The sequence below is a fragment of the Mustela lutreola genome, chromosome 15 (genome assembly GCF_030435805.1).
Source record: "Mustela lutreola isolate mMusLut2 chromosome 15, mMusLut2.pri, whole genome shotgun sequence".
In the NCBI taxonomy this organism is placed as follows: Eukaryota; Metazoa; Chordata; class Mammalia; order Carnivora; family Mustelidae; genus Mustela; species Mustela lutreola.
In genome coordinates, this window is record NC_081304.1 from 25,846,442 (window position 1) to 25,870,429 (window position 23,988).

Sequence of the window (23,988 nt, forward strand, 5' to 3'; positions counted from 1 at the left end):
TGCTGCGGGACCATTTGTTAAAGGTTAATCACATTTTTTTTGGCAGCCTGTTTCTGCCCAGGATGTTTATGAGCGTACGGAAGAAGACTTCCATCCTTGTGATAAAGCGAGTATGAAAGCACCAATGCCCGAATTATTCCGCCTCTCCTTGGTGCTAAGAAAAGGTCTCTGCTGTGTTCCTGGATTTATTAGGCCAATTTGGCATGACGTCTGCTTTGTGAGGCTCCAGCCGCCCTAGACCAACAGGAACGCGGATTCATTCGGACAGCAGGCTCCGCGGAGGCCCTGAAGGTGTAAGGCTGTATTTCCTCTCCTGCCTTGGGAGTTTGCTTCTGAGCTCACGGAGGTCCTGACAGGTGCTGACAGCCCAGAGGAGAGGCTCAGTTGTATAAAGTAAATAGCATAATCAAAACCTGTAGTTAACAGAGGATGACCTCCATCTATCTAGCTCAGCCACTCCGGGGAAATGAAGCTCACTGCTGTGAACTGGGAGGAAGGGCGCTATACAAAACACCCATCTCCAGCTGCCACCGACAGGCCACGAGCACCACGGCAGCCGCGGGAGGGAGGGAGGCGGCTCAGGTGGAGGGAACGCTGTCCAGGAATTTGAACCCCCTGGGCTGAGAAGTGCCATGCTGTTTAGGAGGCCGAAATGAAAGAAGATGGGCTCAGTCCGTTAATATTTGATTTTAATAATACTTGTTATGTTTGAACAGTCGGCAATGCACAAAGAAAAAAGTTTTCCGTGAATGTTTACACATAGTGTGAACACATGCTTTAAATATGCGGTGGAGGAGGGGTGAATTCACAGTTAACAAAGCTAAAAAAAAAAAAAGTCCTTGTTATAAATTACACAAAGCATATAAAAATATTTCTCTGAATGCATAGATTAAGACTTTAAACTCACCTACCATCAACTGTGCAGTCTCAGCCCACCGCCAGGCGCAGGAGTCAGCTGACTACAGGAGACTTGATGAAGGAGAAGGGAGGCCAGGGGAGAGCTAAGCCCTCCCCTGAGATGCCAAGCCCCTCCCTCACTCTCACCTCTGTTTCAGGGGAAATGCCCCTGGACAGACTCCTCCGTAGGGGCCACCTCCGGGCCAGGGACCTCCACTGCCTCTGAGTCTCTAACTGATCTAGATGGCTAGAAGAGTTTTTACCCCAGTGATTTAGACATAAATTAATACTGGATTATTTCCTCCGACAGAACTAGCCTTCGTGTTATCAGTAAATTGTAACTTCTCCCAACAGGAAGGAAAAAAGGTTAGTAGGTCTAGGTAAACTAGCTTCTGATTGGTTGAAACACAAGGGAGGTTTCTTCTTTAAAGCACTTCAGAGAAGGGATAGTAAGTAACCTTTACTCAGTGATGCAAACACTGTACAAGGGTGATTAAGTCACATCAGTAACTAGTGGAATACGGGTAAGTCACCGGACACAGTGACTCCATGAAGCTGGCCTTGAAAACACCTCGGCCTCAGCTCGGCCCTGAGGCAGCAGCGGGAGGCCATTCGCTTAGCACAACATTCTCTTCCGTTGACATCTTCTGCATGTTCTCGCTCAATTAGTCGCAGTGTTCCAATAAAATTAACACAGGAAGTTCAGTTTCTTTGGAAACTATAGGCACTATGGGGAAAAAGCTTCTTAAGACAGCAGGGATGCTCTTCAGCTGGCTTCGAACCCCTGCCCTCCTGCTTGTCCAAGTGTGCTCGTTCTTGCTTCTAAAGTTAAGCTGTTTGTCTCAACAAGACAGTGGCTCTTTTACCATTAATGACACTGAAGGAGAGGAAAAGAATTCTTGAATGCGCTCTTTAAAAAAACATTCGGATGCCATGTTCCAGAGTTTAATCAGGTGTCTTCCAGAACAAAGCCCAGGAAGCTCTCGACTGGCTCTGTTAAGTGGACTGGTGGTGGTAGTAGGGGAGCCCTAAGAGCAAACAATTTGTTTACAAAAAGCAACAGGTTTCAGAGTTGTGTAAAAATCCTAATAATTTCAAAATAACCTTTATCTTTGATACAAAAATAAAGATGCTATCTCCTTTAGCTCAGTTTCCCACAGTAGCCTTTAAAATAGCAACAGATTCAGTTTCAAAAATTGCTTTTTCGTTTCTAGTGGGAAATGGAAGTGGAGAACACGGGCCGGCCATGTTTGTGCTCTTCTCAGACAGGTGCAATTAAACACGCAGAGGACAGGAACCGCTTTAGAGATTGAAAAGGGGTGAGGGGGGAAAAAAAAAGTAGTCGCTTTTTTGGAAAGCATCAGAGAGCCCTCTAGCGGCCACAGAGTTAATGCAGCAAGGGCGGTCCAGGCAATGGCGGCCTAGAGATGGGGAAGCAGTCTTGAGGGCTCACAAAGGAGGGGCGGGGGAGGGGCAGCTCTTTTGGTTAACAGCATACTTACAACTAGGAAACTGAATTCTTAAAGACTTTGAACCTGAGTAACATTTATAAGTAGGGTATGTGAAACCTCACAGCCACTAGTCACACTAAAATTCTTTTGCCCAGTACCTGTGCTTTCCCCAGTTTCCTCTGTGGCCAGCTCCTCCTTGCGAAGAGGCGGGAGGAGGCGACACCAAGAGAGCATGTCCACCCTGCAGGCGCCCCTGCGAGAGAGGCTCCGCGCTCTCTCAGCATCTGCGTGGACAGCTCACTGCCACGGGGCACACAAAACTGTGTTTCGGGACTCAGGACTGCCGGCTGCTGCCTCTCCAGGCCACTTCTCCGCTGTTCACAGCTTCAAGCAATAGGTTTATTGTGCACCAAGAGGCTTGGAAGAGTGGCACCGCTGCTGGGGGGGTCGGGGCCTCCTACCTTGGCAGAACGATGTTAGTGTATGCTACACTAACGATGTTAGTGGCGCCCAAGGCATTTCCATCTATGGCTGGTCCTTGGCCCAGAGGGGATGCGCACTGTCACAATACTCAGCGAGGAAAGTCCCTGCTGCATTAGTAAGTCAGTTTGGAAGCTCTCCTGTTGTAGCAAGGTCTTTCAGTCAGTGTAGATGCAGCATTTCTGAACAGAAAATTGTTCTCACTTATCATTAGAACCAGTTCCAGCTCCTGGAAGTCTTGGAGCCGAGCAACGTCTTTATCCTAAAACAAAATAGGTTGGGCATGTTAAGAGCAGTCACTTGTCTCTATATGTTTGGTGTGTTGTGTCAATACCAGTATCTCAGCTCCTTTTAAGAGTCTCATGCTCTACCGACTGAGCTAGCTGGGCTCTCCGCTCATTTTCAAGCCAGGGAGAAAAGGAGGAGGGGGAGAAGCAGGGGGAGGAGGAGAAGAAGGGGAGGAGGAGGAGGAGGGTCGAGAAAAGAAGTGGAAGAGGGTCCAGAAGAGGAATAGAAGAGGAGGAGGAAGAGAAAGAAGAAGAAGAGGGGGAGGAGGCTCGGCAAGAAAAGTGGGAGGAGGAGGAGGAAGATGAGGAGGAGGAGGAGGAAGAGGAGGAGGAAGAGAAAGAAGAGAAGGAAGAGGAGAAGGAGGAGTGGGAGGAGAAGGAGGAGAGGGAGGAGAAGAGGAAGATCCCAGTGGCAGGCTGTGGGGGCCAGTGCAGGAGAGAACCTGGGGGTATGAGCTGGGTTGGCGTGGAGGCGGAAGTCCTTACCAGCAGCTGCTCCAGGATGAGCACCCCCTGAAGCGAGAGGCCATTCAGATCTGTTCTCCCCAGGTGCCCTGAGACGCCATGGGTGCTGGGAGGACCACACATGTGTCCATGTGGATTTGTGTTATCATCTAACCTGGTTCTTAACACAGGCCGTATCTGATAGTGCAGTACAGTGACCCTCACCTATCACTCCACAACCAACCAAAAATAGGTACATGGGAATTGTAATTCAGAACATTCTCTCTGGTATGCTACAACTTTCAAAAACGTCACATCTCTGTAGACGCAGTAGAGGGAAAGAAAGCTCAATGACAGCGGCTGGAAAACCACCCTTTGCTCCTTGTCTAGTCTCTTTTCAGTTCTCAACTATGATTCACACAGCCAAGGAGGAAGCTGGGTATTTTCCAAATGCAAAAAGCCACCAACCACTCGTGCTTAACAGACCTTCCTTACCTTTCTTACCAGAGTATTGGGTAACTTTCTGATCTTCTCCACCTGATCTGGATTAACACCCAGCTCACAGCAACTCACTCTGAGCAATTCTTGATAGGTGAGCTCCTGTCGGTCCAGTTCAATTTCAATGAAATCATTTTCTCGAAGAGATGGGTTCTGAATCCTCACCTTGAGTACCAGCTCTAAAAAAAAGAGAGAGAGAAATGTTCACGGAGGAGGCCTGCACCATCAGCCCATGTAATTTAAGATCTTCCCTAGAAGACGGTTCTACATAACCACGTCCCGTGCCAAAGGCCTGCACCACCCTGTGAGAGAAGCCAGCCCCGCTGGCAGGGTCAACTCAGCCCCACTTCCGGCTCCTCCGCCACTCTCCTGCGCTGCCTGCCCTACGTGGAAAACTGCAGTTCACAGAGCAAAAGAGGGGAGCGTTGCGGGGGGAGACAACCATCCAGTGTGCAGAAGGACAATTTACTTTTGCTGCTGGAGCACAGGAGGTGAATGTGTCCAGATGGCTTCGGGTATCAAACCACACAGGAGCAGGGCAGGGGAAGAGAGCTGAAAGGAAGGCACAGGCAGGGTATGGGAGAGGAGTGACTCTAAAAGGACTTAATACCTGTGGATATAAAGCTATCTCTGAATGATGACATTCCTTGCAACAAACACAGTAAGACAGCGGAAAGATAAGCTACTAATAAGAAAGACCGTCTGGGGTGCCTGGGTGGCTCAGTGGGTTAAAGCCTCTGCCTTCAGCTCAGGTCATGATCCCAGGGTCCTGGGATCTAGCCCTGCATCCAGGTCTTTGCTTGGCGGGGAACCTGCTTCGCTTCCTGTCTCTCTTTCTGCGTGCCTCTCTGCCTACTTGTGATCTCTGTCTATCAAATAAATAAATAAAATCTTTAAAAAAAAAAAAAAAAGAAAGAAAGACAGTCTGACTGTGATCTGAATGCAGTATACCTCAGCATGAAAGAATCTGGACTTTGGGAGTGAATAAGCGCTATTATTCAAGGGTCTGGGATCTAAGCCCTCCGTCCCTAAATTCTGAGCCTGGCTGCCAAGATGGCCCACGCCAAGCACCTACATGGGTCTGTGGGTTCTACTTTGCTCTTTACGTATGAATCCCTCATGGCAGCCCTAGGCCACGCCTATCAGCACCTGAATATACTTCTTTCCTAGCTCTTTTCTCCGCGTAGACTAGAAGGCATGACACAGCTGGAGTCTAAGTACACCCAGTGTGCACAGCCTCATGTCTGAACACCACTCTCCGCCAGAAGGAACCAGGGTTCCTTGGAGAAACAGCTGCCTCTGGGGCTGGGGTGGGGAAAGCTACACTGGAAGCCTGGACCTTCTTGCCACACCAGAAAGGACACACTCTAAGAATGATGGGACATGTCCACGCAACACAAGAACTGGCTTAAAGGGGCTCCCTCTGGACAGATTTGGTGTAATTTGAACATCAAGACAATGCTAGTAATGAATTATAACCTAATGTAAAGAAACTACGAGTTCATACTGATATAAAATATGGAGGTGAAGGGAAGGTCCTTCTTTGCGGTAGAATAGCGACTAGTATGTAGAGAAAGATGATAGGGGATCATATTACACAATACTGGGCCTGGATTTTTCAAAAATACTGAGGGCCAAAATGACAGAGAAAGGCTGAGGAACCTTCTAAATGAAAGGAAAATGGAGCAACAGTATAACTAAATGCAATGGGTGACTCCGGGTAGGGGGCAGGGGGCAGGGGGCAGAGGTGGAGGGGGAGCGCAAAGTCGCCAGAGGGCACCGTGGAGATAACCAACAACATCTGAATACGGCCTGGATTAGCGAATGGTAATGTAGCAAGGTTACATTTCCTGAACTCCATCACTGGATGGTGCTTATGTAAGAGACCACCCTTGTTCTTGGAAAATACATACTTAACTATTTCAAGATAAACAATTTGTGAATCTGGGTAAAGAGAGCTCCTTAAACTAGTCTTGCAAAATTTCTGTAACTCTGAGATTAGATTCTCAATACCTACATAAATCTCACCCCCTACCGCCCCTTCTACCCTCCTGCCCCCAACCGAGAAGTGCATCACTAGACCTCTGGACATGGGCTGGCCCGCAGCGATGGCTGCTTCCTGCCGCAGGCTTACCTTGCATATTAAATGGAAATGCCCCCGTGAAGAAGAACGGCTGGAATGCTGGCGTCGGGCCTGCATATGTCCCATTTTGAGGCTCCAGAGACACTGGTGGCTTGGACGGGACAGAAGAGAACAGCGAGCGGCTCTGACTCACTGGTGGCTGACAGACAGGACCCGGTTTTGTGCTTTCTGGTGTTCTGAGTATGGCAGAGGGGGCAGACACGTCCCGGTTCTGAACCAGTGCCAAAGAGGTGTGGTCCCGTGGAAAGGCCCCGGCCAGGGGAGGCTCCCCCGTGGGGAGCAGTGGAGGAGAGCCATCTGCAGCAGGCGACGCTGGCGGTGTGGAGGGACCCCCGTTCTGTAGCTGGCCTGGATCCTCTGCCGCAGGGGTGTAGATGAAAGGGAAGGCTGGGCTGGCCAAATAGTTGGGAACAAAGGGCAGTTCTGACTCCTTCTTCAGCTGCGGGAGGCTGTCAGCACCATCATCTTCTTCCACTTACAAAGAAGAAAATGCATAACATTTACACAGCCCTTTAAAAATCACCAGGGAAGGAATGTCTTGGGAAAGCTAGTAGTATGTGACATCTTTTGTTCAATGTTTATCACCTCTTCAAATCAGAAGAGAAAAAAAGCGTTTCATCAGGTTTATGATCGCCATTTTTATCACCTTAAATTTTACAGATTAAAAAAATAAAACCCGGTAGCACCGACTTGTCTGGAAACCACACGGAATTGCTATCTTGGCACGGTAATATTACCTTTGCTTTTAAAAACAGATTTGTGGTTTGAGTGGCATCAGGATCGCGGCCAACACCACTGTGAGTCTTAAATTAGTTTGACAAAATCAGAGGTTGCCCCCAACACAGACTCACCTCCCATGATCTTCCTGATTTCTCTCCTTGATGTCAATTGTACTGGCATTTCTCCTTTTGTCGTAAGAATCTCTTTGTCAGCTCCTGATTGTAGTAAGTAGGAGACCACCTGACCGTGATTGCGCTTACATGCCCAGTGTAAACAGGTCCTGTCCCAAGGAAAGGGAAAAGAGTGAGTTAAAAGGCGAGAGGTGACTCGGAATTTCAAATCACATGTGCTAGTCAAGAAATATATCCTGGTTCAGATAGAACCAGGAAACCAGGCTGACAACAACTTTTCTTTCCAGAAAGCAGGTGCTTGAAATTTATTTCTAAATTTCATTCTGGGCCCTTGGGAAAAACCAATTTATCCTAGCAGCTTTCATGTCAATGGCTTCCACAAGGCTGGCTGGCCAGCGAACCCTGATGGTACTGCTGAGTGGTCTTCCATCAGTGACGCTCATTAGACTATCCCAGTCTCTTTACAATGTTTTTATAGGGCCACATTCCTTTTTAGGGACAATGGCAACTTGCTTCATATGCACCAAATGACCCATGAAGATTAAATATTATCAGGCTAGGGCACCTGGGTGGCTCAGGGGGTTGAGCCTCTGCCTTCGGCTCAGGTCATGATCTCAGGGTTCTGAGATCGAGCCCCACATCGGGCTCTCTGCTCAGCGGGGAGCCTGCTTCCTCCCCTTGCTCTGCCTGCCTCTCTGCCTACTTGTGATTTCTGTCTGTCAAATAAATAAATAAAATCTTTAAAATAAATAAATAAATAAATAAATAAATAAATATTATCAGGCTAATAATCATCTACAGCTTGCTCTGCTGCTAAAATTATTATTGCTACAGTCGATATTCCCAGGCGAATCTCGGTTGCTCAGTCTTTTCCTTTTCCTTTTCTTTCCTTCACACACACACACACACACACACACACACAAGGTTCTGAAATTTCCATTTCTGAAAAAGTTGGCTTCTCTAGTTCTCTCGTACAGCACCGCACTCAGACTTTAATTCCTACGGCATTTAAAAAATGTACATCAACGACCAAAATTTTGAAGAACAAACTCTTCTGGGGTGCCTGGGTGGTTCAGTGGGTTAAGCCTCTGCCTTCAGCTCAGGTCATGATGTCAGGGTCCCAGGATCAAGCCCAGCATCAGGCTCTCTGCTCAGCAGGGAGCCTGCTTCCCCCTCTCTCTGTGCCCGCCTCTCTGCCTAATTGTGATCTGTCTCTATCAAATAAATAAATAAAATCTTTTTAAAGATTAAAAAAGAAGAAAAAAGAACGAACTCTTCTAACAGATTAGACTCATTTAAGTAAAACTAATTATTTACTATTGTACACATAGGAAGGGTTTATGCATACTCTGAAGGGCTATTAACACTGCATAGAAATATAATTAGCATGCCAGTTAAAAATTCCATCTTAACAGAAATGAAAGGACTCAGTTACTAAATTCATCCCCAGTTGCCAAAAGCTGAATGATATTAAAGGAAAATACTTTTCCCCTCTGTTCTGAAATGTCCTCACTCACCAATTCTCTAATTGAACAGAGGTAAATATCTGCAGAGTTTATAGCCAAATAAGCCAATATGGTAAAGAACAGAACAATATGTTCAGTAGTGAGGGGCAGGTCACTAACCTGGAAGTTTAACTATCCAGACAGTTCCTTGGGTTCCAGGGAGACATTGATTTGCCCTGGCCTCCTAAACATTTCTGACTTACTGAAAGCCAGCCACTCCACTGATATTTCAGAGTGATATCCTGCACTATTATTCATTAGAGTTAGATTATCTGGGTACCTTTAAGATATACTCTATGAAGAAAAGATTGCCATTTGGGGAGAATTAAGGGAAGAGGCTTGATCTCAGCATCTGAAATATAAGCTCATGAAGACAAGAAAGTGTCTGCTTGGACAACCAGGTACTTCACCACTGAACACATGAACCAAGAACAAGGTGGACACTGCTCCGAGTGGAAGGAGCCAATACATCCTTGACCATGGGCAAACTGCAGCTAAGTGAGTGAGTGTGTGTGTGTGTGTGTGTGTGTGCATGTGTATCTCTGGCACAGGCTTGAAGAGTGAATAATGATAATAAGCGACCATTCAAAAATGAATGGAGCATGATGAGAAAAATACATTCCCTTTTAGAAATAAACTACTCACTTGCTGGTAGTAAATCACTTGTCCATGACAAGCTTGAGACTGAAGAAACTAATTTACTGCCAGTGGGTCTGAGACCCTCTGGGAAAACCAACTAACTAAAGCATCACCATGTAAAGTGGGGTTCAGTCAATGTGGCGTGATTCCCCACAACCCCATGCCCTGAGTGATCATTTACAGTCCAGACTTGCGTGGCTCTGGGCAGCCATAACTCAACCAGGGAGCACTTTCAACTTTTTCAGGAGCCATTATACTTGTTCCTTAAGGCCAAGGGGGTATGCACACCCTTGAATTACAACTGCTGTGGGAACCCTCTCTCTGAACTTCAACTCTTTCGGCTTTAAATTTGCAGTCAGACTATCCGGTTAGTCCGGGGAAAGTATTTCAGACCAGAGGCACTGGCCATCATTCATCGGTGCTGAAATTGTGGTTATTGAGCAACTACAAATTGAAAGCAGTTACCATTCTGCTTTTTTATGCTAGAGGCTATGTTTTTTGAGGGTAACCTTTATATCCCATTACTCAGCACACTGCTTAATAAGAAGAAAACAACAGTTAACACAGATATAATGCTTTTTACACGGAGGACACTGTTCTAAAGGCTTCACATCTATTAACTCATTCCATCTCTGAACAACCCCTGAGTTAAGTGCTGTTACCAACATTCCCCGCATTTTCCAGGAGAGGAAACAGAGGTAGTCAGCAAATAAGGGAGCTGAACAGTACCCTAGGTGGTAATTATGCTTTAGAGGGACGATAAAACAAAGGAAGGGACTAGGGAGTGCCAGAGGCAGGGGAGGGGCATGGTGCCATTTTAAATCAAGCACCGAGGAGAGGCTCACCAAGGTGACATCTGCACTGATACCTAAAGGAGATGAGGGAACAAAAGAATTTTCGACTTAGAGGGAAGAAAAAACACAAAGGCCTTGAATCAGGGCCAAGGCCGGTGTTCTGGGAAAAGCTGGGAGGCAGGGGAGCAGAATGAGGGAAGCAAGGGTCAAATTCAGAGATGAGGCACAGAGGTAAGGAGGGAGGACAGTGCAGACAGGAGGCGGAAACTCTAGGACTGCAGGCTTTTACTCAGAGTGGGATGGCAGCCATGAGAGGGTTCTGAGCAGAGTGAAACAATTCGACTTACAACTTCCGTTTTACGCTCCCTCTGGCTGCTGTGCTGAGAAAAGACTGCAGGGTATTAAGGGTAGACGCAAGGAAATGAGTTGGGGGGCGGCCGCGAGAGTCTGGGCAACAGGATGATGGTGACTGTGTACCAGAGGTGTAGAGGTAGAGCTAGTGAGAAGCGGTCCAATTCTGACCACAGCTGTAGGTAAAGCTGGCAGAATTAGCCGACTGGCCGGATGTGGAATATGAGGGAAAGACAGGAGGCGAGAAGGGCACCGAGAGCTCTGGCCCGAGCACCCCAGACACCAAGATGAGCTGGGATGGTAGGGGGAGGAGGGGAGATCAGGAATGCAACCTGGAACCTCCAACATGAGGTGCCTAACAGACATCTTCCTGGATGGATGAGGAGCTTCCTCAAATTCAAATTTACATATACTGAGCACCTCCTATGGGGCAGGCATCATGATGAGGAAAGTAGGGTCTGGAGTCAGATGCTGGCTTCCTTTCTAGTAAATTCCATGACCTTGGGGGAAATTACTTAATCGTGCTGGGCCTCAGTTTCCTCATCTGTAAAATGGAGAGAGTAACATCTATGTTCTTGAGTAGTTGTGAAAGAGATAATGAGGCAAAGCTCTCAGAGCCTTGTTTATGTCACAAACTCAGTAAATGTTAGTGATTCCTACGATGCTTCCTCCCCTTCAGTGGTCACAACACTCTTCTCAGACAGCTGGAAAATGAAGGGACTCAGGCAAGGTTGTACTAGCTAAAGCAGGAAAGGGAGAAGAACCTGCGGGAAAGACCAGGCTCCTTCTTCTACACAACACTGCCTCCCACTGCCAAAACAGTGAGTCACAGCTTACGAACCACAGAGCCACAGAAAAGGTACACACAGAACAGCAGGCTTGTTTGCAAACACTTTTGAAGAAAACAAAACACAATGAAAATAGCTAATGTTTCCTGGCCTTCTGGTGAGCTATCCCGGCTGTTCTCCTTAGGAGATAGGTATCTTTGAGGGAGTCGGGAGACAATGGTTGTGGTCCCTGCTATCTTATTAATAGCTGTGTGACCTAGGGCAGGTTATTTTCTGCGGTTGGACTCAACCACCCATCTCTAATATCCCTCTCAGTTCCAAACTGTATGATTCCACTTTAAAAAACAAAGCCTTGAGGTGCCTGGGTGGTTCAGTGGGTTAAGCCTCTGCCTTTGGCTGGGGTCATGATCTCAGGGTCCTGGGATTGAGCCCCCCGCATTGGGCTCTCTGCTCAGCGGGGAGCCTGCTTCCCCACCTCTCTCTCAGCCTGCTTGTGATCTCTGTCTGTATATATATATATAATCCATCTTATATATATATACAGACATATATAAATAAAATCTTAGAAAAAAATAAAGCCTTAAAAAAATAAAATAAAAAATAGTCTTTCCAAGCTCACTTTAACTCTAAGCTAGTGAAACAGGCTGGTTAAGCGATACTTGGATCAAATAAAAATTTAAAATTTAAGTGTGAAGAGGACAGAATGACACCACACTCGGGAACTTAACACTAAAAATTTGACCAGCACATCCTAAAATGACACTCTTTTTAGACTGGGAAGGACTCAGTCTACAGGCAGCCATCTAGAGTCTTGATTCCAATTCTGTATTTAAGATTGTCATTAAATAAAGCTAAACACTCCATGGGATAAACGAGTAAGTCTTCCATCAACAGGCAGCCGTCGGCAGCAGCAAACCACTGGTGCAGTGAGACAACAGAGACACAGAATAGTGATGCAAGTGACTGGGGGTTTTTGCTTTTGTTTTTCCGGTCTTGGGAAAAGAAATCGTGCTAATTTATAAGATTCGTATTTGCTCGGTTGCTTATGCGTTTTTGCTCTGAACAGGTGTGTTCTCCAGAAACTCCCAGGGCAAAATAATTCAACACTCGAACCGGGGTGAGCTCTATAGGAGCGTGCGAATCATTGGAATCGTGGCCGCCAGGGTTCCGGCCCAGCCAGCCAGGGGAGCGCGGGTGGGGTGCGGGGCTCGGCGGGGCGGGGGGGAGGGGCGGGCAGGGCTTGGGTGGGCGCTGCCCCGGGAGGACCACGTGGGCGTGGATTGGGGCAGGCCGCGCTCCCCACCGCACCGCGCAGGTCGGGGGGCCCGGGCCGGCCTCGCAAGCGCCGGGCCTCAAAGGCCCCGGCGCCGAGCCACGCCTTGATGGGCGTCCGCGGGCAGCGCCGGGCCTCGGTCGCCCGCCCAGCGCCCAGCGCCCCGGGCCCCGGCCAGCTGCTCGGACCTAGGCCTCCCCCGCTCCCCACTTACCAGCCGTTGACCTCATTTTGGGAGTTCACATCCACCCCGCTCTCCACCAGTTTCTGCACCTCCCGAATGTCCCCCAAGGCCGCGGCCTCCCGCAGCCTCTCCTGCTGCTCCTTCTGCTCTAGGAGAGCGCTCATCTTCCCCCTCGGGCCCAAGCCCCCGCCCGCCCCGCCCCGGGCCCGTCAGCGCCGCCGCCGCCGCGGCCCGCTCCCCGCCATGGGGAGAGCGCGGGGCTCGCCCGCCCTGCTCGCGCCCGGCCCGGGGCTGCTGCTCCCGCCCGCCGCCGCCCGCAGCTCCCCGGGCTGCTCCCGGCAGGCCACAGGCCCTAGCCTCCGCCCCGGCCGCGCCTCCCGCGGGCCGACTGCGGGGGACCCTATTCGGAGTGACAACCCTGACCCAGATAATTTCCGTTCCTACCCTCGGCCCGGGCGCCCGGCTGGCTGTTTATGTAACCGCTGCACAACATTACCCGCCGTGATTCATGGGCTATTTTTAGACCTCCCCGCCCCGCTGCTTCAGGGGAGGAGGACAGACACATGGAAAGGGAAGAAAGCATAGCTGAGAGCCAGAAAAGCCTTATCCTCTGGCGCAGGCTGTTTACCAGGCATCAAAAATAATTGGTGTTTCTTCGCCGCCACCCCCCAAGTCTGTTTGGCTCTTTTTCCTTATCTGAGCCAACGCCTGCCCAGCAGGACGTGGAAACGGGCTGAAACGATCCTACTATTATAGGCCCATAATTGCAGACGTAGATTACGCTGTTCTTTCTTCTCCCGACAGTGCTTGGGACCATCCGGTTCGACTATTTCTTTCAATCGTTGCTGTTTTCTATCTCGTTTTAGGCAGAGATTTCTTCTAACTTGGCTTGCAGGGAAAATATTTATATTGTGCCCGGAGTCTCTAAACTGTAATTTATTACCGCTTATAAATCATGATTAATTACTCTCCATGAAGGCCATGTAAGGATAAAAGAGAGCGAGGAAGGCTCTCTTTTTTTTATCCTGGCCCTGATGCCGGGATCTCTGGGGAGAGCTGGGGTGTGAGTCCGCGCAGCATTTTGCTTGACTCCTGCCTGATCAATGCAACGAGGCTCAGAGCCTGGGTTGGCACTGGTTTACTACCCAGTGGGAGAAACACAGAACACGGTTTTGCTGAGCCCAGGTGCCTCGGAGAGATCTTCCAAAGCGGCACGGGTCAGAACCGAGCAAATGGGGTCAGGAAGATTAAGGAAATAACCCTGTGGTGGAAAGGAGAAAGGCCTGAACAAAGAGAGGAGATGAAATGGAAAGAGACAAATGTAGGCACAGAGTTTTCATTTCCCTCTCTTGGGGCTGCCCAGGGTCTGCACAGCAAGCATTTTTCTTGCTACTGTTTGAGAAAAAGCCATGTCTGTCGGCTTATTATGACACAGTAATTCACACAGCACTCAGCGCACACCAGGCATTGCTGATTATAAACTGACTGCTCACTTCAATTGACCCCCCAGGCAAATTGGAGCCCAGCTTGAGCTTACATTTTTTATTTGTCCCCCAATTTAAATTTTAATTCTCAGATCAAGCATGATACTCCATCTGAAGCTGACGTGCGCAGCACTGGAATTGGGTCCTTTTAAAAAATATTTTATTTATTTATTTGACAGAGAGAGATCACAAGTAGGCATAGAGGCAGGCAGAGAGAGAGGGGAAGCAGGCTTCCTGCTGAGCAGAGAGCTACATTGGGGTGGAGGGGGCTCAATCCCAGGACCTTGAGACCATGACCTGAGCCCAAGGCAGTGGGGTTACACTGAGCCACCCAGGCACCCCAAATCGGGTCCTTTAAACATTCTTTGAGTGACATGAGCGTAGGTAGTGGCCTCTTTTTTTTTAAAGCAGTTTTAGAAAATGGGTAGTGACTGCACCACAGTCTGTGAATCCTTCCTTAAAAGGATTATAGCACGTGCCCTACAACAACTGTTAAATCAGCGGATATTAATATCTTCTTAACATCAACCTCTGCTCATCTTTGACTTCAATCTTCTCCTTGTTATCCTTACATTAAAAAAAAGAATAGAGAAGAAAAAAACAACTTAGTCCACTAACAAAAATCTCCGGCCATAACTGAATGCGACCCGATGGCTCTTCTTTTGCCTCTCCCTGTTTATACTGTCTCTAACTCACTGGGTGTATTAAGCGCGCATTGTTTGCCAGGCACTATTCTGGTCACCAAAGGTGATGCTGCAAACAAATCAAGAATCCCTGATTTCAAAGAACAGAGTCTGGCAGGGGAGATGAGACCAACCACAGAATGTGGTAAGTCTTACAATAGAAGCCGTAGGGCTCCCGGCTCCGGGTTTGTGAGCATGAAGGTTAAAAGCAGACTGCACAGATTTGCCTCCCAGTCTTTGCCACTCATATAATCTTAGATGCGTTACTTAACCTTTCTGTGCCTCAAATTGTGCATCCGCAAAACAGGGAGTAATAATAGCACCTACTTTGCAGGACTGTTCTACGGACTGGATGAATGTCTAAAGTCTGGACATCGGAAAGGCTGAGGAGATCCTAGGTATGTGGAAGGAAAGTCGAGTCAAGGATGAGCCCCTGATAGGATAGGAAGGCAGCGGTGGTCAGGAAAGGATAACACCCAGGTTTCCAGCTGGGGAGATAGTGGTGCCGTTTACAGGGATTTGAGTCAAAGAAGAAAGAAAAGGTTTCAGGTATGGGGATGGTTGACTTCTGAATCTGCTGAGTTGAGCCTTCGGAAGAGCTCTCATTACTGCTTCTACCAACATTTATTCATTTCCAGGCACTACTCTAAGCGCTGTACCTGGATGATCTCATTTGATTCTCACAGCAAACCCATAAGGTAAAACCCTCATTACTGTCTGAGGCACAGAGGGGTAAGTAACTTTCCCAACATCATATCGCTTAGGCAATGATAGAGCAAGGCTTTGAACTTAAGCAGCTTGACTCCAGAGCCCATGCTTTCTTTTCTGATTTTCATGTAAGAAGAGATGCCCGCAAAGAGTTGTGTATATGGGTGTGGCATTTAGAAAGGAGTTCTGGGCTGGTGACTGGGATTTGGTAGTCCGTCAGTAAAAGGTGCTAGCTGAAGTCATGGGAATAGCAGGGATAGCCCCAACGGAGTGTGTTGAGTATTGAGAGAAGATGCCAAATACAGAACCCTCAAAACAACCAATGTTTTAATGATGGACAGAAGAGAAATCTACAAATGAGATTGAAGGGGAGCCACTGGAATTGTACGAGGAAAAGCAAAGGAATGGGAAAGTTTGGAGAAAAGCGCAGAGTCAAATGCTGCAGAAAGGGCAAGAAAGGACTGAAAAGTGTAGAATGGATGTAGCCACAAGGTGGTGGTGCTGGGGACCTTGGAGAAGGAAGTTGCTGTGGAGCTTAAGCGATGGCGGCCAGACTGTCATGGGGTTAGGAGAGAATACAAGCCACCTCCTGTGTATTAATATACTGTGTGGGAATCTGGGAGTACAGGGATGAATAAGAAATGGCATATGACTGACAATAACTTTCATTTTATTTATTTAAAAAAATTTTTTTAAGATTTTATTTATTTATTTGACAGAGAGAGATCACAAATAGGTAGAGAGGCAGGCAGAGAGAGAGAGAGGGAAGCAGGCTCCCTGCTGAGCAGAGATTCCCAATGTGGGACTCGATCCCAGCACCCTGAGATCATGACCTGAGCCGAAGGCAGCGGCTTAACCCCCTGAGCCACACAGGCGCCCCAATTTTTTTTTTTTTAATTAGAGAGAGAGAGAGAGAACAAACAATGGGAGGGACAGAGAGAGAGCAAGAAGCAGGCTCCCAGCCAAATAGGAAGCCCGACCGTGGGACTCGATCCCAGGATGCTCATGACCCGAGTCAAAGGCAGACACTCAACCAACTGAGCCACCCAGGTGCCCCTATTTATTTATTTTTAAAGATTTTATTTATTTATTTGGAGAAAGAGAGAGCAAGAGCATGCATGAGAAAGAGCACAAGAGAGAGAACATGAGCAGTGGGGACAAGGGCAGAGGGAGAGAAAGAAGCAGACTCTTCCCTGAGTAAGGAGCCTGATGCGGGGCTTGATCCCAGGACCCAGGGATCATGACCTGAGCCAAAGGCAGACACTTAACCAACTGAGCCAACCAGGCACCCAGGAACTTTCTTTTTAAATGAAGGGAAAGACTCATATTTACAATATTGTGCATGTTTGTTTAAGGTAAAATTGTGGTACAGAGAGAGGGTAATCAGTTGTGTGTGGCCAGTGGGCAGTGAGGGTCCAGGTTGGTTTTATAGAGCTGGTGATTCTTGAGGTGGGGGTGGTCTTTGCTGGAGTGAGGGAAGAACATTGCATGCCTGGAGCAGCGGGACATAGTGTAATGTAGTAGGAAACTGGCGATTAGAGGGTGTCAGGGACCAGTAGCAGATGAAGTTAGAGAGGCAGGTCAGATTGTGGGTAACCTTGCCATTTTTTTATTTTATTTTTTAAAAGATTTTATTTATTTATTTATTTGACAGAGAGAGACCGTGAGAGGGAGGGAATACAAGCAGGGGAAGTGGGAGAGGGAGAAGCAGGCTTCCCGCTGAGCGAAGAGCCCAATGTGGGGATGTGGGGCTCGATCCCAGGACCCCAGGATCATGAACTGAGCCAAAGGCAGACGCTTAATGACTGAGTCACCGAGGTGCCCCTGGTTTTTTAATTTTAGAGTGAGGGGTGATGGGCAGCCATTGAAGGGTTTCAAGCAGGAAAGAGACACGGCCAGATTTACATTTATCAAGCTGGTTGATCAAGGCAGCCAAGCAGATGGAGGACGGCGTAATGGGGGCCATGCTGGAAACTGGGAAGTAGTTAGGAGACCTGTAGTACCTATGGTTTGTTTCTTTTCTGTATTAGCTTGCTAGAGCTGCCATAACAAAATACCATAGACTGGGTGGTTTAAACAACAGAAATTTATTTTCTTATAGTTCTGGAGGCAAAAAGTCCACGATCAAGGTTTCATCAGTTTTGGTTTTTCCTGAGGCCTCTCCTTGGCTTGCAGATGTCTGTCTTCCCTCTGTGTATGAGTTTCCTTGGTGTCTCTTTGTGTGTTCAAATCTTTTCTTAGAAGGACACCAGTAATATCTGATTTTTTTTTAAGTAGGCTCTACGCTCTGATTAGACTTGAGATTAAGATCTGAGCTGAGATAAGAATTGGATGCTTAACCAACTGAGACACACAGGTGATTAATCACCTCTTTTAAAGGCCCTATCTCCAAATTTAGTCACATTCTGAGATACTGGGGATTAGAATTTCAACATATGAATTTGAGGGGGGAGGGGACACAATTCAGTCCATTAATATTTTCCATTAGTAACATGTAAGGAATGGGGTCTGGAGACCCCTGCCTGATAAGATCAAGTCGCTTCCCTTCTCATCATTGGGAAACAACAAACTCATATAATCTGTGTTAACAGTAAATTGGATATTATGATGTTAATAAAGACTACTTTTATTTCTGAGTCTCTGATGTCCAGCAGAGTGTGAAACAGATGATACTGGTGCTCACTGAATTAATGTAGGAGAGATGAATGAACCTGTTATCTGCACTTGTAAGACACATGGAATTGTGTCTGCTCTTAGAATCTAGGGAAAGGAGAGTTGTAGTGTTAAGACTTACTGAGGGTGTGACTGGATAAGATCCAAAGGCATTTAGTATTTTCATTTACATTTCATTTCAAGTCACTGCTCCATTTTGTCTGTCTTCCGTTGATCAGGAGTTCCCTGGGAAAGGGTCTTACACAACTGTCTGAGCATTCCTAGCCACTAATCCAGTTCCTGGCCCAGAGCACAGAGCCTGGCATGGAGCACGTGATACCAGTGAAGTTTGTGGAATGAATGAGGGAATTAGATTTAAAAGTTTTAGTGAGTAGAAGCTGTAACTTTGCATCCAGCTTTTATAGTTCTTGGCGGTTCAAGCGTATAATTTTTTTCCCTTTTTAGTAGTATAGTGGCACTGGTGAACCTTTAAAAAAATGCTTCATTGAGCAAAGAGTAGTCTAGCCATCAGCTGAGAACTCCTCCTTCTCACTGCTATATCAACAAACTGATATGGCTTTTTCTCTTTCTCCTGTGGAGAGAGGTCCTTTCTTGTAGCAATGGCCAATAGCTACAAGTATGCCCTGAAGCCTGTACCACCATTATCTTCTTCTTCCTCTTCTTTTTAAATTTTTGCTTCTTTAAAACATAAAGCTTGGGGCACCTGGATGGCTCAGTCAGTTAAGTGTCTGCCTTTGGCTCAGCCCATGATCTTGGGGTCCTGGGATCAAGCCCCAAATCGGGATCCCTTCCCTGTAAGAGTCTGCTTCCCCTTCTCCCTCTGCTGCTCCCCTGATCGTCTGCTCATACTCTCTTCTCTTGCTCTCAAATAAATAAAATCTTAATTAATAATACTAAAGCTTGGTTACCCTATGTTCTCCTGCAAATGGACCTTGGGAGCTTGTTTGGAGGTTCTAACTGGGGAGCACAGCTACTTGTACAACCTTGACCAAAGCAAGGTCCTTCTCTATCAGGGAAGGTAGATAAGTTTGTTTTTGTTTTTTTTTTTCAAGATTTTATTTTTTTATTTGACAGACAGAGATCACAAGTGGGCAGAGAGGCAGGCAGAAAGAGAGAGGAGGAAGCAGGCTCTTCTTGGAGCAGAGAGCCCGATGTGGGGCTTAATCCCAGGACCCTGGGATCATGACCTGAGTGGAAGGCAGAGGCTTTAACCCACTGAGCCACCCAGGTGCCCCAAGGTTGTCCTCTTGAACCAAATACCTAACTTCAGGGTTGGGGGAGGTGGGTGCCCATGGAGTGGTAAGTGTGGTAGGGGACATCCGGTTAGCCAGCCAGATCAGCTGAATCAACCCTGGTGCTCAATGGGGTGACAGATGTCACAGTCAGATCACCTTCACATCGTTCTTTTTTAAGTTTGAAGATCTAATTGGCTTTATTAAATGATTCATGAATTGGGCAGCATCCCATCTGGCTGACAGAGATGAAGTCTGCTACCACCTTCTTTAGTATATGTGCTGCTGAAGCGAGCACATGCTACCACCTTCTTTTTTTTTTTTTTTTTAAAGATTTTATTTATTTATCTGACAGACAGATCACAAGTAGGTAGAGAGGCAGACAGAGAGAGGAGGGGAAGCAGGCTTACCACTGAGCAGAGAGCCCGATGTGGGGCTCGATCCCAGGACCCTGGGATCGTGACCTGAGCCCAAGGCAGAGGCTTAACCCACTGAGCCACCCAGGTGCCCCTGCTACCACCTTCTTAAAAACTTAACTTTTGGAGCCCCTGGCTCGCTCAGTTGGAAAAACATGTGACTCTTGATCTTAGGGTTGTGCGTTCAAGCCCCACACTGGGTGTAGAGATTCTTTATTTATTTTTTTTTTAAGAATTTATTTATTTATTTGACAGAGCGATCACAAGTAGGCAGAGAGAGAGGAGGAAGCAGGCTCTTCTTGGAGCAGAGAGCCTGATGTGGGGCTTGATCCCAGGACCCTGGGATCATGACCTGAGCGGAAGGCAGAGGCTTTAACCCACTGAGCCACCCAGGTGCCCCGAGAGTCTTTAAATAAAAACAAAACAAACAAACAAAAAAGAACTTACAACCTTTATCTCCCACCTCTTCCTCTGATGTTAAAGATATTCTAATTTCCCATGTTAAAAAAGCATCCCTTGACCCATACCTCCTTTTTCCCCTGATCATTATAACAGCTAATGATTAAAGGAACTTAAAATGTGTTGGGCCTGTTCTACATGTCTTGTGTTGTATCAATCCGTTTAACCATCACAATAACATCCTGTGTATAGGGGACTATGGAAAAAAACCCCCAAAATTTAACTAAAATATTTGAAGATCTAATTGGCTGTATGACAAGGATTCATGAATGGGCAGCATCCTATCCAGCAAGTAGACAGGAGCTCTGAAGAGCTGTACAGAATGGAAGGATTTTATAGGTAGAAGGACCCTGGACAAGGAAGGTAAGAGTGGATTGTTTCAGGCAAAGTTACCTTCCTGTGGGGGAGGGTCTTATCATGACCTCACTAGAACTGATCAGAAAATTTCAGATTTATTGGTTTAAATTCTAATTACTTTAGAGGCTAAAACTGCAGTTAGGTCACATATTAAAACACACAATTAGGTCACACTTAATCAACAGTGACTCCGATTTGAGCCTGTTAACTCTTTTTAACAGGACAGTTACCATAAATCCCATTTTTCGGATGGGGAAAAATAAGGTACAGGGTGGCAGAGCCAGGATTACCAAACCAGGTTGATCTGGCTTTAGACTCCATCCCCTTCACTGTGATGGAGAACTTAACGCAACTCATGTTGACAGATTTCATTTTATTTCTTCAGTGACCGTCAAACTTCAAGGGCTTACCGGGAACACAGTAAATACTCAGTTGTTGAATAGACGCATTTAAAAATAACCTCGGGGGAGCCTGGGTGGCTCAGGGGGTTAAAGCCTGTCTTCGGCTCAGGTCATGATCCCAGGGTGCTGGGATCAAGCCCCACATCGGGCTCTCTGCTCCAAGAAGAGCCTGCTTCCTCCTCTCTCTCTGCCTACTTGTGATCTCTCTCTCTCTGTGTGCAATAAATAAAATCTTTAAAAAAAATTTAAAAAAATTCGATTAATTCGAGTAATTAAAAAAAAAAAAAACCGAAAAACTCCTCACTCTGGTTGACTTTATAGAAAACTTGTTATCTCTCTTTCTCCCTGCTTGATTTCCCACCCAGTGAATCAGGGGAATTGGGGTGGGAGGACAGCTGGGTAAAGGAGGAGGCGAGCGCAAGTGACTAGGAACAGGAGGTCGGAACCCGGAATTGGGAGGGCAGATCTTCAGCCTCCTCCACTGGAAGATGGTACCGACTGCACCCCGTGGTGCGAAGGGTTCATTTTCCGAGCGGAGTCCAAGGTTCCACACGGAGGCTCCCAGTGAAAGAGCTCGGGGAAGACCCGAGCCTGGGGAGGCAGACGTGCTGCGTTACGAAGCCGCGTGGCCCTTAGTACCGCCGGGCGCGGAGTAGGGCGCTGCTACCCGCAGAAGCGGAATCCGAGCCCGGTTTCGGCAAGCCCCGCCCCCCTGGGCGGCGGAAGCGGACTCCTCCTCACCTCCCAGATCTGGGCGTGTCCCCGCGGGCGCACGCGCGCGCACGGCATGCTGGGAAGGCGCCCGCGCGGCGGCCATTTTGTCTTATCGGCTCCTCTTTAGAGGAGGCTTTTCGGCCTGCGAGAGGGCCAGAGGGGTTGGCGACTGTGTCGCCGGCGTTTTCTTTGGCGGGTGCCAGGGCAGGTGGGAGCAGCCGCCCGAGAAAAGCACCATGATTTCGGCCGCGCAATTGTTGGATGAGTTAATGGGCCGGGACCGAAACCTCGCCCCGGACGAGAAGCGCAGCAACGTGCGGTGGGACCACGAGAGCGTAAGTCCCGCGGGCCTTGGGTCTGTGCCCGGGCGCCGTGGGGGAGGGGAGCGGCGCGGGCTGGGGAGCGGCGCGGGCTGGGGCCCGTCCGGCCGTCGGCGCGATTTGGGGCGCGGGCCGCACCGGGTCGAGTGTCTGATCCTGTGGCGGCGGGGGAGGAGCCCGCCGGGGTCCGGGGATGAGGGATGATTTGTTTTTGTTGTTGTTTTAGCATCGAGGAAGTCTGAGAGGGCCTTTGGCAGAATTGAATAGCACCTTAAAAAGGCAGGGAAACGCGGGAAAAGATTTTTTTATATCTAGCGGCTCTTGAGTTTTTAACCTTATGAGGTAGAGAAGAAGGCACATTCTTCCGTTATTTGGGTTGAGCGTCGTATTTAGACCGAAATTTCTGGGGAGGGTTAGTGATAAAAACCGTGGCATTGTATTACTTCCAGAAAGGGTCCATTTCGATGCTTACGTGAGGAAATAAAATTCCAAGAGGTCATAACTTGGTAGGGTTTCCCGTGATGATTTACAGATACCGTTTGAGAGCAGCACGTTTCAGTTAAGCTAGCTCTTCTTGTAGATGGTTGTCATGTTTTTTTCTTCACTACAAGACTCCTTTGATAAGAGTACAGGTATCTTGATGAGCCCTGAGAAACGTGTAGAATTGTTGAATCATTATCTGGTACTCGTGAAACTAATAAGACAATTATATTTGAATGAAACACAACTCATTTGGTCCTTTTTACCTTATGAGTAAAGGGTAACTATAACCCTAGTTTCACAGATAAGACTTGAGAGGCCACCCATGGTCTCTTGGCAAAGTTAAGCGGCAAAACTAAACCTAATCTTTGTAGTCCTGTTCACTCACCACCACAGTTCTATCAGACTGACGTCTGTGCAGATACCCGTGCATTTCAAGTGTTTTGAACATGGCAGTGTTAGGTTTATGTTAGGTCTAGAGAAGAGATGTAGATTCGAATCCTACGTTGCTTGCAATTACAGTCAAACAACGTGGTAATTTAAAGGCAGTTACTAATCAAAACAGGTATAGTTGGACAGTAGGTTTTCTAAAAAAGTTGTGTTTTGTTTTTTAACGTAGATTTTGGTCAGAGTAAAATTTCTTTTGTAATTCAGGAAAATAAGCGGTGCTAGATGGGTCCTTTCAGTATCTTAAGTAAGTGCCTAAGCTGTAGTGGGTTGTTGCTTGATTCCAAAGTAGTATGAAGGGTAATGGTAAAATTTATTGTGTGGGGTCAAATTCACAAGTTTGTTGTTGACTTCAAGAGAGGGGAAGCTTTTTGAAAGCTTTTCTCCACCCCCCCCTTCTTTCTTTTCTGACATTGGGGTTTTTCCCCTGCTTGTTAAATAGGAAGCTGAGTAACTCGTTGCTTATTTTGATCCTCTTTTTTTCTAGGCATTTGTCACTGTGAAGTCCGTTTTTCTTTTATTACTTAGGGATCTTTCCATCTTGTCTTGCAAAACAAAGAACATTATGATTTAGTTGATGTGCAGATAGGACATTTTGGACATAATGTATTTGGGGTTAAAAAGAAAATTGCTTTTGACTGCCTGCTTATCAACTGGAACAGTCTAAAATCTGTGCCTCCTTGGTTTTGAACATATGTTGTGGAAGAAACTTTGTTTTCTTGATACTACTGTATTGCCACATTGCTTTGTATACCATGGGTTTATAGTTGGCAGTGGGGCTCTGGGAATTGCAGTTTAAGTCTTCTGTCATCTCAGCCCTAATCTTTGGCTTAAGGTGTTTCTCATTTTTTAAAAAAAATATTTATTTGATCGCAAGTAGGCAGAGAGGCAGGCAGAGGGAAGAAGCAGGCTCCCTGCTGAGCAGAGAGCCCGATGCAGGGCTTGATCCCAGGACCCTGAGATCCTGACCTAAGCCGAAGGCAGAGGCTTTAACCCACTGAGCCACCCAGGTGCCCCCTAAGGTGTTTC

General features: G+C 47.3%; 3 protein-coding genes across 12 annotated transcripts in view; 2 read left to right on the top strand and 1 right to left on the bottom strand.

Moving 5' to 3' along the window:
• ABCC3 (ATP binding cassette subfamily C member 3) overlaps positions 1-2,041 on the top strand; it is a 48,082-nt gene extending 46,041 nt beyond the window's left edge. Inside the window, exon 33 of the mRNA XM_059150386.1 lies at positions 47-2,041. The gene's annotated coding sequence lies outside the window, so the exon portion shown is untranslated. The remainder of the gene's footprint in view (positions 1-46) is intronic.
• Positions 672-12,816, bottom strand: ANKRD40 (ankyrin repeat domain 40). Of its 4 annotated transcripts, XR_009348294.1 has the most exons (6): positions 12,616-12,806; positions 7,052-7,200; positions 6,192-6,674; positions 4,055-4,236; positions 2,810-3,090; positions 672-1,925 (listed from the first exon to the last, which is right to left on the bottom strand). XR_009348294.1 is itself a non-coding variant. In XM_059150392.1 (5 exons), exons 1-5 carry the CDS (start codon positions 12,747-12,749, stop codon positions 2,944-2,946), a joined length of 1,086 nt encoding a protein of 361 aa, XP_059006375.1. In that variant the 5' UTR covers positions 12,750-12,816; the 3' UTR covers positions 672-2,943. The 4 variants fall into 4 exon arrangements, 3 of the variants coding, with proteins under 3 accessions (XP_059006375.1, XP_059006376.1, XP_059006373.1); XM_059150392.1 differs by having other exon boundaries at positions 672-3,090; positions 4,064-4,236; positions 12,616-12,816; XM_059150393.1 differs by having other exon boundaries at positions 672-3,090; positions 4,133-4,236; positions 12,616-12,813.
• Positions 12,817-21,793: 8,977 nt separating this feature from the next.
• The window catches only part of LUC7L3 (LUC7 like 3 pre-mRNA splicing factor), a 28,629-nt gene continuing 26,434 nt past the window's right edge, over positions 21,794-23,988 (top strand). For 2 of the 7 annotated variants that reach the window (XM_059150539.1, XM_059150541.1), the window contains exon 1: positions 21,794-22,047. In XM_059150539.1, coding sequence (XP_059006522.1) covers positions 21,949-22,047 — 99 coding nt within the window. In that variant the 5' untranslated portion in view covers positions 21,794-21,948. The remainder of the gene's footprint in view (positions 22,048-23,988) is intronic. The other 5 variants (XM_059150538.1, XM_059150543.1, XR_009348328.1 and 2 more) reach the window with 3 other exon arrangements.